This window comes from Panicum virgatum, chromosome 2K (genome assembly GCF_016808335.1).
Source record: "Panicum virgatum strain AP13 chromosome 2K, P.virgatum_v5, whole genome shotgun sequence".
Taxonomy (NCBI): Eukaryota; Viridiplantae; Streptophyta; class Magnoliopsida; order Poales; family Poaceae; genus Panicum; species Panicum virgatum.
In genome coordinates, this window is record NC_053137.1 from 55,552,086 (window position 1) to 55,566,027 (window position 13,942).

The 13,942-nt window shown below is 49.0% G+C and overlaps 2 protein-coding genes, 1 non-coding gene and 1 pseudogene across 4 annotated transcripts; 3 read left to right on the top strand and 1 right to left on the bottom strand.

The window, feature by feature from the left end:
• Positions 1 to 142: 142 nt before the first annotated feature.
• On the top strand, positions 143 to 2,575 carry LOC120686855 (BTB/POZ domain-containing protein At3g05675-like). Of its 2 annotated transcripts, none has more exons than XM_039969052.1 (2): positions 143 to 299; positions 444 to 2,575. In XM_039969052.1, the coding sequence occupies exon 2, from the start codon at positions 451 to 453 to the stop codon at positions 1,750 to 1,752; it is 1,302 nt and encodes a 433-aa protein (XP_039824986.1). In that variant the 5' UTR covers positions 143 to 299; positions 444 to 450; the 3' UTR covers positions 1,753 to 2,575. The 2 variants fall into 2 exon arrangements, with proteins under 2 accessions (XP_039824986.1, XP_039824992.1); XM_039969058.1 differs by having other exon boundaries at positions 144 to 299; positions 447 to 2,575.
• A 126-nt stretch (positions 2,576 to 2,701) lies between these two features.
• On the top strand, positions 2,702 to 2,774 carry TRNAR-UCU. The gene has a single exon. It is a non-coding gene; the product is annotated as a tRNA-Arg (tRNA).
• Positions 2,775 to 7,681: 4,907 nt separating this feature from the next.
• LOC120686907 lies at positions 7,682 to 8,757 on the bottom strand. Its single transcript, XM_039969108.1, has one exon. The coding sequence runs from the start codon at positions 8,605 to 8,607 to the stop codon at positions 8,095 to 8,097; it is 513 nt and encodes a 170-aa protein (XP_039825042.1). The 5' UTR covers positions 8,608 to 8,757; the 3' UTR covers positions 7,682 to 8,094.
• Positions 8,758 to 9,714: 957 nt separating this feature from the next.
• LOC120686930 lies at positions 9,715 to 13,883 on the top strand (annotated as a pseudogene).
• The last annotated feature ends 59 nt before the right edge of the window (positions 13,884 to 13,942 follow it).

Sequence of the window (13,942 nt, forward strand, 5' to 3'; positions counted from 1 at the left end):
ATATGCTCAGTTTCAGAGATGCCACTACTTCAGTTCAAATTTTCCAAAAAAAAAAACCCTACTTCAGTTCAGGGACAGCATCAATGACTTTTCAGTACTTGGACAGCACCGAGTGACAAAAGGTTTAGCTCAAGCACCGTCCAATGTCCATAGAGATTCGTGATCCTGAGGCTCTTGTGCATTTTGGCTTTGCTCTCTGCCCCCGTCTTGCTCACCTGCCCTATCCGCTCCGTCGGCGTCGCGCCGGCAAAGCCTCGCTTTCGTTGGAGTTCTTCCTCGCTCAGTCTTCACAGCGGAAAGTGAGATTGAAATGAGCTTAAGCTGCTAATCTCCTCCCTCTTCGTTCGATTCCGATTTTGTTTTGCGTTTTTCTCTTGGCAAAGTTGTGTGCTCCGATAGCTGAGCTACGCTGTTGGTGATGGTCGTTTCGCTCCCCAATCCAGCAGTGGCATGAGGGCGGGGCGGCCCAAGATCGGCGACCAGGCGACCAGCGACGTGGTGGTGCGGCTACGGACACCGGAGGGCCGCGACGAGTGGCTCTACTGCCACTCCGCCGTCCTCGCCGCGGGCAGCACCTACTTCGCCGACCGCCTCTCCGATGCCTGGCCGACGTGCCAGATCCTCGGCTCGCGCTACTGCGTCGAGGTCTACTGCCAGGAGCTCGACCTCAGCTCCCATGTCACCGCGCTCCGCTTCCTGTACGCCGCCGAGCCCTGCTCCCGATTCGGCGTCCGCGGCGCGCTCGGTGTGCTCCAGGCCGCGGTGAGCCTCGGCTGCGCCCAGATCGCCGCCGCCTGCGCCGGCTACATCGAGTCCGCCCCCTGGGACGAGGCCGACGAGGAGGAGATCCTGAGGACCGTGCCCTGCCTCGGCGCGCAGTACGAGTGCATCCTTGCGCGTCTCCGGCCGATCGATCCGGCTCCGGTGGCCCGCATCTTCCTCTCGGCGTTCCGGCACGCCACGCGCTCGTCGGCGGCTGGTCCGGCGCGGGAGCTCAAGTCTGCGGCTCAGGAGCAGCTTGAGTATATGCTCACCGAAGACGACGACGCGCCATTGATAGCCCTTGACAACGTCAATGTCAAGTCTCAGGTGAAGGATTGTGTCACTGGTCTGCTGAGCAGGTTCAGTGATTTCCTGGCTTCTGTACTGACGAAACATAAGGAGACGTCTCTTGCTGGTGACATCGGCGAACTTCAGCAGGAGCTGCATACTTTTGTTTGTGACATCTCCTGGGTCTGTCAGATCTTGAGCAAGCTGGAGATGATGAAATGCATCGTTCTCTACTGGGTTGGAGTGTCGTCTGATGTGGTTGAAGCTGTCGGAGCAGTATGCCCTGGGTACGACTATCTGAAGACCAGTCTGAAGGTGGTAGAGGTGTCTGCAAAGGTACTGGAGGCTGTTGCGTTTGGCAATATTGTTCTTCCAACTGAGAAACGTCAGCATATGGTGAATGTCTGGATTAGCTTTGCAAGGACTACAAAGTCTTTGATTGTCCAGACCGATCACGATGATGACGACGAGACACCAAAGGCAAACCTGGACAACGAGGTCTGGCAGGGCCTGGAGTCAGCAATCGTTTCAATTGTGCTGACACTGCCGTCAAATAGTCAAGCTGAGATTTTATCAGAATGGCTGCAGTCGAAGCATGTCCGATATCCTGACTTGACGGAGGCATTTGAAGCCTGGTGTTATAGATCGAAGGTTGCCAAAAGAAGGCTCTCTTTCTTGAGCAACATTGATGGGGTGTCTTGATTCTTGACTTGTTGAGTCGCTCTGTAGAAAATGCCTTTTTGTTCATACTCCTGCCATCTGACCGTCAGACTTGTCCCCCTGAAAGGATTGAGTGTCTGCCTTTCACTGAAACAATCATCATGGAGTTCCATTGTTATGATTCCAACTCACCACTGATGATCAGATTTGTTGTCAGTTAATTTTTGGTGGATTGTCTCCCCTTATGAACTTACATTGAGCATGTCTGACGGAGTGCACACCAGTATAGAGATGACAGAATATCCTGGTCAGCATTCCGAAGTCATGGTCTATGTCTACGTGTGATTGAAGCTATGCTGCAAAACCGGAACAGACACTACTGTGATTGACAAATGGCCACAGCAAACCAGATATACCTGAACTGAACGAGTTCATATGCTTTCGCCAATCGCCATTTTTGTTAGAAGACCAACCAGTTGATGCGCCCTTCGCTCAGATTTCAAGCGAGATGTTGAGGCAGAGCTGCATGTGCTGTGCAGAAAAGGGTTCTTGCTGGCGGAATGGGATATCTGTGGTCACTGTTGGGATTGGCAATATCAGTATATCACAGTGTATGACCTGAATCTTGATAACATCAGGTGGCCGACTCTTTGAGTCTTGACAACGCGGGAGGGCAGCCATATAGGAGATTACACAGAGTCCCTTGCTGGACTATGCAACAGTCCGTGATTGATAGGGCATCATTTCCTGCTCTTGGAAACGAAGCTTGTAATAAGTTGGTGTGATCAGTTAACCTGTCTGTGAGAAAGGATCGGGTGTTAATCCTGAACTATTGACATGCATCCATGTGTCTGCCTCTTTTGTTCGTGAGGGCTTCTTTTGTTCAGTCACCACTTAACAGCATGTCCTAGGCGTAGTGTTAGCACTCTGCAGCGGGATTGACGGAAACAACATAATGTAACAAATTTAACGAGCCGTACTGCAAGTAATAGCGCCCATGGCCTAATGGATAAGGCGTCTGACTTCTAATCAGGCGATTGTGGGTTCGAGTCCCACTGGGCGTGAATTACATTTTAATTTTCGTTTTTTTTTTGCCCAAGCGAAACTTCACAAGTCACAACGGACTCGTGTGTTGCTACTAGTACCAGGAATGAGCTCGCGTCGTGGTCGTGAACTCACAACTGCAGCGCGGCGGCGCCGGACGGCGACGGCGAGAAACGCGGCCGGCGGGCGTAGCTGCCTAGCTGGTGTCCCTTTTTTGTTCTTTTTGGGAGGGGGAGCTGGTGCCTGGTGGAGGCCACAGCCCACAGGCCACGTTTTCTGCTCCATAAGCGCGGTATTCGGCCCATACACGAGCCCATTATACTCCTCTCTCTAGTGGACCATTTCCTTTTTTTTTTTGAGAGAGAGCGAGAGAGGAAGGGGGCGCGGTTAGGGCGTGGCTATCCATCGCTTCGGCAAATCATCACCTTAAGCGGACTGTAGGCGTCGGCATAATGGGCTATAATTAGGCTCATGCTAGGATGTACTATTTCTGCAGTCAACACTACTCAAAGGAAGAAATCAAACGAGAAAGATTCCATACATGCAAAAAGGACAATGATGTCACGCAACTCGGATGTATACAAATTCAAAACTAAAAAAAGTTATAAATATTAAACCAAACATCCAAATTAAATTTGGATTGCACCATTTTTTTATGACAAGATCTTCAAAATAAGACTACACTTGCTTATGTTTGCATGATATTTTTTTTTAAAAATTATACTCAATAATGTATTTTGGCTACTGGGAACAAATATTTTAACAACACGAACAAATAACTATTTTCTACGAACAAATAATAATATATAACGAACAAAATATTATACATTACAAACATTTAATTTTATAGAACAAGTAATAAAAAATAAATATCACGAACAAATAAACCAATATCACATAATACTTTTAATATACAAAGCGAACATATAATTTGGCGTTGCGAACAAATTAGTTACACACAGATAAATATTGTATATGAAGAAAAAATGTATAGTGAATAAATGAATCATCATAGTAAATAAAATCAGCAATAACTAGTCATCATATTGAATAAAAGAGAAGAACCGAAAGAAAGAAGAAAAGAGGAGAGGAGTGACTGCAGCTGCCAACACATGTGTACAGAGGTAGCCTAGTAGCAAAGGATGATCAGTCGATGTTCCAGCGCACCCCAAATTAAGCAGTGATCGATCACCTCTGCAATCAACAAACACAATGGATGATGGATCTGCGACTGAACCAATTAATCCTCCGATGATCAATCAATCGTCAGCCATTCATCTAGATATGTCCCCGACGACCCCGATCGACCAAACCAGCAGGTAGATACACCGTGAACAGAGAGAGAGGAGCCTGCGCGCGCACGGCACGCTCATCATCGCTCATCGCTGCGCGCGGCGCCCCCCACTGTACTGCAGCTGGGTTTTCCTTTGCCTCGTCTGGCTCCAACACGATGTCCTCCCTGAGATTTCCGTCTCCTGAACCCATCGCCGCTCGAGCTGCCGGCCGAGACATCGCGACGGCACGGTTCGGCAGACGGCAGCGCAGATACGACGCACGATGCTTGCCCGAGCGTGTGCTAAGCAAGCTCATGTCTCGTCGCGGATCGCCCTGCTGGATCTGTAGCGCCGCCTTCGATTGACTTTTCCAGCTGCCGTGCTCGGGATGGGGAACGTACGTGTGTGTGCTAGCTCTCACCTGGATAACCAGGAGGCAATTAAACATCAAGGACGTACGGGTTGCTGCTAGTGCTAGCTGCCAGCGAGTCGATCTGCTGCAGACGACCAATCAGCGGCGGCGGTTTTGGAGTCTTGCTCTGCCTGGAGAAGCTGCCGGTGGTGGCTTTAGCAGGTAGGTGTGTCTTCGATCAGGACTGTGATTTTCTCTCTTGTGTTTGTGTTAGTCACATGCACTAGGATTAGGCTATGATTGTGATTGTTCAGCAGAGGGAGGAAAATAATCAAGCGAGATTAGAGCAGCAGCTGCAGCTGCAGCTGGGCGCTAACACATGCCATTGTCGCCATCTTATAGCCACCTAGATAGCTAGCTACATGCGTAGTCCAACTCCAAGAAGGCAACATTGTGCTTTGATTAAGCTATGTGCTAGCTTAATTATTAGGGGCAGTTGTCAGCTGCTTGCAAGCATGCATGCATAGGTTACTTAATTACTTTGCACCAGCGTAGTACTAGTACGTGCACTACCTGGTGGCTAGCTAGTTTAATATGCATACGCCAACAGGGAAATCTTTTCGGAAACGGCTTAGGTCCAGTTTAGTTTCCACTCATAAACACAAAAAAACCATCACATCGAATGTTTCGACACATGCATGGAGTACTAAATGAAGTCTATTTACAAAACTTTTTGTATAAATGGGTTGTAAATCACGAGACGAATCAAATGAGCCTACTTAATTTACGATATGCAACAGTGATGCTACAGTAATCATCCACTAATTATTGATTAATCATGGATTAATTAGTATCATTAGATTCGTCTCGCGATTTACAACCCATCTGTGCAAAAAAAAATTTGTAAATAGACTTCATTTATTACTTCAAATTAGTAAGATTCCAACGAATTTTTTTTTGCACTCGAACTAAACAAGGCCTTAACCTATTGCAAATTACAACACATTATTGACAAGTTGAAGGCGACTAACTGTTTACTGTTGATTCATTCCAAGTTTCAAGTGTTTTCTTTTTGACGAATCAGTTTGATGGCCTGATGATCATCAGCTGGTGATAGATGCATCAGGCTGCTATTACTCTATTACTGCACTGTTCTGAGAGATTTTTTCGTTATATAATGTGTTCCGAGAGATTGTTGACGCTATATATACGTGATTAATCTGAACTGAAAAAAAAATGTGAACTCGCATTGGTGCGGTGCTGATATGGCTGGGCATTCGGTAACCGAAAATTTCGGATCGGGTTTTTGGGTTTTCGAAATTTCGGGTTTTGATAATTGATACCCGAAATTTATCCGAAAATATAGAAAACCGACATTTCGGGTACCCGAAAATTCGGGTTCGGGTAACCCCGAACTACCCGATTTCGAGCCGGAGCATTGCAGCCTGCAGCAAGAGCGGTGGCGCCGGATCCGTCAAGGCGCCCCGCGCGGCAGGAGGCGGGGGCGTCGGCGGTGCGACGAGGGCGGGGGCGAGGAAGCGCTGCGGCGCGGAGACCGGCGGCGGCAGCGGCGCGGCGGGGTCGGGGGCGAGGAGGCGCAGAGACTGACGGGGCGGGGGCGGCGGGGCCGATTGCTGCGGCCGGTCGGGGGCAGGGGGGCGTCGCCACGTCGAGGATGCTCCGCGGCGGGGCTCGAGCGCCGTCACGCCCTGCCGCAGTGCTGCACGGGCATGGGGCACCCGCCGCTCGGGGCGGCGCGTGGACGGTGGCGTGGTCAGGCTGGGCGTGGTGGAGATCCAGCCATGAGCCATCCAGGACCAGGTTGGGGCTCGCGGCCGCCCTCCTCACCTCGCTGCTCCTGCTGGGTCTTGGGCACCTGCTGCTCGGGGCCTAGGGGGCGCCTGGAGAGCCCTGGACGGTGGCGTGGTGATGGAGAATGGAGATCTAGGGGGCATGGTGGACTGGTCACTGGTGGGTTGGTGGCGGCTGTGGGGAGGGGGTAGGGGTGTTGCCGTGTTGGGCTGGTGGGCTGCTTTTAGAGTTAGGGTTGAGGGGTTTGGTGGGCTGGGCTGTAACAAAATAAATTTGGACTGGGCTATTTCGGGTAGTTCGGGTACCGTGGTCCGATACTCGAATTACCCGTAATAATTTCGGGTACCGTGGGTTGGAACCCGAATTAGTGTTCGGTTTTTTCGGGCTCGAGTTTTTTGAGTTCGGGTTCGGGTTTTTCGGATACGGGTTTCGGATTTCGGGTTTAGGGTATTTTGCCCACCCCATAGGTGCTGACATCTAGTTTCCTACTTGGGCGGTACAAAGGGCTTCAAGTGAAACTACTTTCTTGCCAGGCACTCAAACACTCTGAAGATGTACAGATAAGCAGCTCTCAATCGACCGTTTACTAACTTTTTTTTTCTTTGCGGCCGCATTAGTCTGTAGTCTGTACTTGTCATCACACTGCCATGGCAAATCAACTTTCAGAAAAGGAACACCAAAGTCTTGCTATCCAGCTTCGTTTCTCTGTGACAGGCCACATGCTAACCTTGTCCGAAAACGTCAAATTTCCACTGTCCATGTCCCCCCAAAGTGGTGGGTGTTCCAATATGGCTCATCACCCTGGATGCGTGCGGGGTCACAACTTGTGCAGAACGAGTAAGCCCTTCTGCTTCAACATCCACTCATGCATGTAATAAGCTTACTATGCGTATACTCCATAGCTTGTGTGTGTTCAGTAAACATCTAATCGGCCGATGCGTCTACACGCATCGTGCAACAGCATTGCAGTGTGATCTCATCTAGGTCCTGTAACTACTGAAAGATCCTGAACCCCGGCCGGCCCTGCTGTGCGTTTTCCATTCAGAGTTGGCGAGCTATCAAAGACTCTTGCAGTCTGGCAAAAGCAAGTTCCGAGATGAAACCTATAGCTGGCCACAACTTTACCAAAGACCCAAGCAAAGGCAAGAACAGCACTACCAAACCAACAGCAATTATAAATGGAGCTGCTTATACTTGTTTGGTCGTAGCCTTGAGACTTTGACATATTGAGTGATTTCTTTACTTGGTTAGTTTTTTTACAGCACAAGAAAAACAAAAATAGAAGTGGAGCATATTTAACTTGTTAATTCGCCCTGTAATAGCCATTTGATACATTTTTCTTCTTCTGGGTTTTGGCATCTGCTTAAACCAGCCGACAGCTGCACTTTTCCAAACATTTGTGCTCTTTTAGTACTTGTATAATAATGACGTGCAAAGCTTTCATCATTTCGGAAAACAAATGAATTGTCTCGAGATACATTTTCGTGGCTTATTCTCAATTATTAATTGATAGCTTTATCTGAGGACCATATAATAATATATGCTAGCCCATCAACTGTTAACACAGGTATGCAAACAATTTTGAGCATATGCAGGAAACATAGAAGCATGATGTCCATGATACCTATAGGTAGATAAATATAAATATAAATGAGACCATATATATGGAGAGGCCTAGCTATATATAGATTGAGGATTATCAGCAAGTCGACTATATATGCTAGCTTAGCTAGTCAAAGCTTAGAGCACCTGATCATCAAAGAGTGGGGTAGCAAGCAATTAATTAGCTAAGGCGACTTGCAGCGAATTGGCCGGAGAGAGAGATTAATTGGGCGGCTTACGACAGATGCAACAACTAATGAAGCAAGCAGCATCTGATCTGAATTGAATATATCTAATCGATCAGAGCTTGAGCGACAGGTCGATCTCCTCGCCGTTCCGGCCGTGGCCGAGGCCGAGGCCGAGGCGTCCGCAGCCGCCGTCGGCCGCCTCCGCCCCCCAGCCTGCCATGTCCATCACGACGCTCTGTGCCGCCGGTGGCGCCGCCTGCAGCGCCGTGGCGTCCTCCGCGCCCACGGACGACCACGTGGTGGCGCCGTACGCCGTCGGCAGCGGGAAGCCGTCCCTGCTGCTGCATTCCGGCGTTGCGGGGCGGAAGACGACGGCGGGCGGCGGCGCGGGGGCGGCGAGGATGTCCCGGCTGCGCTTGGCGAGGGTGCGCTCGAGCTTGTGCGCGTTCTGGTGGCCGCCCAGCGCCTGCGAGCTGTAGAACCGGCGGTGGCAGTAGTTGCAGGCGAAGGCCTCCCCCGGCGGGCGGCGGTCGTCGGCGGCGGGGGCGGGGGAGGAGCGGCGGCGGCGCGGGGAGAGGTCGTCGAGGCTGACGCCGCCAGGCGCCGGCGGCGGCTCGTTCTCCATCGACCGGCCGGCGGAGGAAGCGCCGCCGCCCAAGCCTCTCTCTCCGCTGTGGCGTTGGGAAGGGATCGGAGGCGAGGACGGGGGAGAGCTAGTAGCTAGTATCGGGAGTTCGGAGGCTCGAAGCCGATGAGAGGAACGCAGCAGCGTGTGGCCGCGTGCGAGCCCCGGCCCCGGTATATGAAGGCCAGCGGCGGCCGGGGTCCGATCAGCTACTACTCTACGCGTACGCGCGCGGCTGTACGTACGTGGCGTACTCGGAGGTGTACGTCTTCCTCCCTCGTATACGCATGCACACGTTGGAGGTCGAGGTCCGCGCGGTCAACTCGGGCGGGCCGACGTGCAGGTGCAGGCCGGTGAAGTGAAAGAGGCCGGCGCACGTGCGTGAATGCGTGGCGCGTCGAGCCAGTAGGCGCCCGACACCGCATCCGTGTATCTCCCAGATATTCATTCAGGTGTGGGGGCTACGGCTACCCTGCTTCCCTGATGACTGAGAAAGACGTACGAGTGGTCACTGGTCAGTCACCTCACCCGTCAGTGATCGCCGCTGGCACGGGTCGTCGATACGAGCCCGTGCCCTGCCTGCCGTGCTCTCCCTAGCATAGCAGCGCTAGTGTACGTGTTGGCTGACCACTCGGTCCTTTTTCAGCTGCACCGTTTTCCCGATCGATCGCATGCGAGAAACTGAAACGCGCCTGGGATTTACTGCATCATCCATCGATGAACAAAGAACGATCCATTGAATGCCTAGATCAGTTGGGCGCGCCCAATAATTATATTTATTATAAAATATAATAATACTAGTATGAGCTGTGCTGATGCTGTTCGGTGTAGTTTGGTGCCGGTGCCGACACACAGCCGACGCGGTTTCTTCCTCCTCCCTCTGCCCTCCGAGTTCACCGTGTCGGATTGGATCATGGGGTCCCAGTCGAAATTCACCAAGGGGATGATGGCGCTACCGGGATTGGGCTGAGCTCCTTTTGGGTTCCCAAATCCCAAACCAATCCCGGCCCTAACCACTAAACCCTCCACCGCGAATAAATAAATAAATATAAGGGGGAGGCAGAGAGAGCATTGGGAGATTGATTGTTGCAAGAGCAGATGAGATCTGATTCCGGAGAAAGGTGAGACAGGCGTGGGCCTCCTGAATCTCACGCGCCACACGTCCATGGAGCGGCAGCCGGACAGCCGGCGTCGGCAAGTCCAAGCCCCTGGTTAGCAGCAGCCCCCCTCCTTCTGTTCATGCCCAGCCGCAGTGGCTTTGTTGCAGTCTTAATTACTAATCTCTTAGCCAACCATTACTCCATAGTATGGAGAACAAAAAAATGTCTTTTTGTATCAGGCTCGCTGTTTAGTGGTTTCATGATGGATTGGCCAATGCCAATTACTACTAATTGTTTGAGTAGGCTAGGTTCTCTGCCTATCTTTTTTTTTTTTTGAAAAATTTGCAGGAGCACTGCTTTGTCATTTAAGATAGGAGAAGCAAATTCGAGTTCCTACAAGTTCGATATTACATGAAATGAGATGAACTCAAACTCTAGGAAAACAAACTTAAACATTAAACGAGACCGATAACTCTGGGCCCCCGCAGGCTTGCTTCCTATCATTGACTTCGCGCTTTACTTCCTGCAAGACCTCCTGTGGTGTGCCATACTTCTGATTAAACACCCGGCGATTCCTCTCTTTCCAAATATTCCATGCGGCATAAATCATCAAGGCTGCTTTTAATTTCCTTGTCTTCTTTGGCAATTGAGCTAGCTCCTTCTCCCACCATTCGGTGATCTGAATTCCCTGTGCTGGCTGTCGAACTAGGTTCCCTGTCCACCCTTCCATTTGACTCCAGACTTGCTGAGCGAAGTTGCAGTGTAGGATTAAGTGTGCTGCTGTTTCTTGCTCCTGATTACACAGTGAGCAGCTCGGATTGCAGGGCCATTGCCTGACCAATAACTTGTCAGCTGTCAGAATCTTGCTTTGCACTAACAACCAGGCGAAGAGGTTCTCTGCCTATCCCCTTGTTGTTTCGATGTGAATCTAGAAAAATAAAGTCTTCCTAAGTAAAACCTGAGATGAGCCTTGTGAGTGACGAGATGAGAGGCGGTATATCTAGGGTATGTTGATCGATCGCACTGGCTGATGGTTTCCACTGTTTTGTTCCATTGGCTTGAACTAGATGGACGAGATCTGGGAGAGGCTGCTATGCTCTGCAAATAGTATGTGTCAAACAAGTTAAACAAATTGAGCGTGCTGTTCAACGAAGTGAAACAAGAGACAAATGGATTCCTCTCTATGTGTTGCTTGGCTTGTTGCACTGCTTTGTGCCTTTCCTAACCATGAATGGTGTTCTGTAGATGGGTTGATTGCTTCACGGGCTAAAACAATGGGCTCACACTGCTCGCAAGATGACGACTCTCAGAGCGGTGAAATACAAATATATTCATGTCCAAGCCTTCCAGAGGTATGGCATGGCATTTTGATAATGAGAGACTTTGTGCAAGTGTGTCTATCTATTTCTTTAAAAAACTATTTGTCTATTTCGCGATGGCTGCTGGAACTGCAGGAATCAATTAACCCGTGCTTGCTAAATAATAGATTATGGTCTTATATTTTGGTGCTGTGATCTCCTTCAGTCATGCTGCACTGATGATAACTTCGTTTTTTTTGCAACTGTGTGTATTAAATTTCCAGTACAGATGGTTTTCTCTAAAGCATAATAATGTTGCAACCTTCTTCTGGCCTTCAATGCATATAAAAGATGGAAATTCTTGGAGTTTGTAAAAATTACCATCAATGATGAGGACTTGCAGTTAATCTCCATATCATCTATGTGTTCCTTCGACTGAACTACAAAAGTATTGTCTTCTAGGCTGGTGATTGTTCATGTTTTTCAAGGCCAGTCATAGTTCATGTCTTGTGTTATCGTTTAGTTCTACTTCCCATGAAGTCTAACAAGTGACACTTTTGTCTGCATTAGACCTCGCAGACAATACATTGTAACTTAGAGCTGTATATCCTAGTAGGATGGCATGTTTTCAACCAATCAGTTTATTAAGATTTATGTCACATTTCTTTTAGCTTTCAAAGCTGTTCAATTCTACTATATGACTGCATTTGCTGTTAAAATTCTGATGCACTATTGTTACCCTGTCCAGAAGTGCATGTTCTTTCTGTCAAATCTACCGTCAACTAGCACACTAGTGTACAACATGACATCATCCCATCCATCTTAGTTGGCACAAAGCAAAGAAACCAGTATTGTTGGGCCCTACATGCCTGATTTGGGTAGTAACACATTCTATAGTAAGGAAAAAGGTATGGATGGATTTTGTAGCAGCTAATCAGCTCTGACTTCTGATGTTTTTTTAAGTAGCCACCAAGAACACTTTATGTAATAATGTGCATATCAGTTGGATTACAGTGTTATATTTTGTTGTTTACCTCCTTCATTTGAAGTAACTGTTTGCCTTTACAGTTCTAACTAATGCTGAGCTTCTCTCCCATGGCTTCTGCGTGCAGGATATCTTGTGTTATATACACTCCCTGATGCCAATGCGAGATGCTTCCCAAGCCGCCTGTGTTTCTCGTGCTTTTCTACATTCCTGGAGAAGCCATCCCAACCTCGATTTCAGTAAGACAACATTGGGATTGAATAAAAAACCATATGGAAATGATGAGATCGCCATAGATTTCTCTAGTAAAGTTGACCACATTCTGAGAAAGCACTCGGCCATTGGAGCGAAGAAACTCAAGATTCACATGTTCAAATTTTGCAATGCAAAAGGACTCGTGCCATCTCAACAGTTGGCTTCAGATTGCTGTTACACCGGGAATCGAGGAACTCACACTAGCACTGCCATGGAAGGCAAAATACAACTTCTCGTACTCACTTTTATCTAATGGGTGTGGAGACTCAATACGATGTCTTCACCTTGTCAGTTGCTCCTTCCATCCTGTATCTGAACTTGGTTGGTTAAGAAGCCTAACAAGACTGCATCTTTCTCATGTCTCTATCAAGGGGGGTGAGTTATGGTCCCTTCTTTCTACTTCTTTGGCTTTGGAGCAATTGGAAATCATGTATTGTGGTGGGATAGTTTGCCTGAAGGTACCTTGCATGCTGCAGCGTCTCAGCCACCTAAAGGTGTATGAATGCAGCAGGCTTCGAGTGATAGACTGCGAAGCTCCAAATATATCCAGCTTTTCCTTTACTGGGGGTCATAGCATTAAATTCACCGTGTTCGGCTGGTGGGTAGGGCTCCAGCCCTACAGTAATTCCCTCTCACACCACTTCAGCTCCAGCCTGCTGAATGCGGTGATTATCACTTGGAGAAACATTGCAAATGAAGAACCTATACATGTCCTTCTCCGGCGCAGTCCTTTACACTCGTGCTGAACTTCCATCCAGCATGCCAAACCTTGAAACTGCTACCGTACATTCGCGAAGTGAGGTATACTCTAAACTTTTGACTGGACTACTGATATCCATATACTACAGCATGCAGTCATACCTTGGAACTAATTTGACATCTTTATGCAGATAGCCAATACACCAATGCTCCATAGCAAATATGTCCACCTCAAGAATCTAAGTATTGATCTCGCCACTGTAACATTTCCTCCGACCTATGATTATTTTTCTCTGGCCTCCTTTTTTGATGCTTGTCCCTCCTTGGAGACTTTCTTGTTGGATGTAAGTTGTCGCTATTCATACCTCGTGACATTTGTAGCTACCACAGCGAAACCATGACTAAGAATTTTTCTCTTGATCCTAGGTCTCGCAGCGGAGGATGGAGCATTTCTCAATTCTTGAAGATCCGTCAGACCTGAGGCAGATGCGAGAGCAGCACCACCACAAGCTCAAGAGTGTAAAGATACTCGGGTTCACGTCTTCAAAGAGCCTGATTGAGTTGACATGCCATGTTGCTGAGAATTTAACATCTCTTGAGCGTCTTACGTTGGAGGCCCATCAGAGTTCTTTTAGGTGCTATTTGCCTGACCACAACTGCAGCAAGTGCTCTCCATTGCCCATTGATGTTCTCATGGAAGCTCAGCGGGCACTCTTCGCCATCAGTGCGTACGTTGAGCCCAGAGTCCCCTCCACAGTGAAGTTGGACATCGTGGAGCCTTGCCGCCGGTGCCATGCTTCAGAACTCACTTGTTTAGGATGATTGACTAGTAGTTTTCAGACATGCCGTGGCTCCTTGAATACATCTGTCCACAGCGACTTGTGCTGCTGTCGTGCCGTGGCGGCACGCGACAAGCGATCGAGCTGGCTAGTGGGGTTATTCTGTTCGCTCAGACCACTCCGTCCTTTTTCAGCTGCACCGATCGATCGGGCCCCATG

What these genes read in the sequence shown, in the direction of transcription:
- LOC120686855 (XM_039969052.1), top strand. Translation starts at nt 451, where the DNA reads ATGAGGGCGGGGCGGCCCAAGATCGGCGACCAGGCGACCAGCGACGTG.
- LOC120686907 (XM_039969108.1), bottom strand. Translation starts at nt 8,607, where the DNA reads ATGGAGAACGAGCCGCCGCCGGCGCCTGGCGGCGTCAGCCTCGACGAC.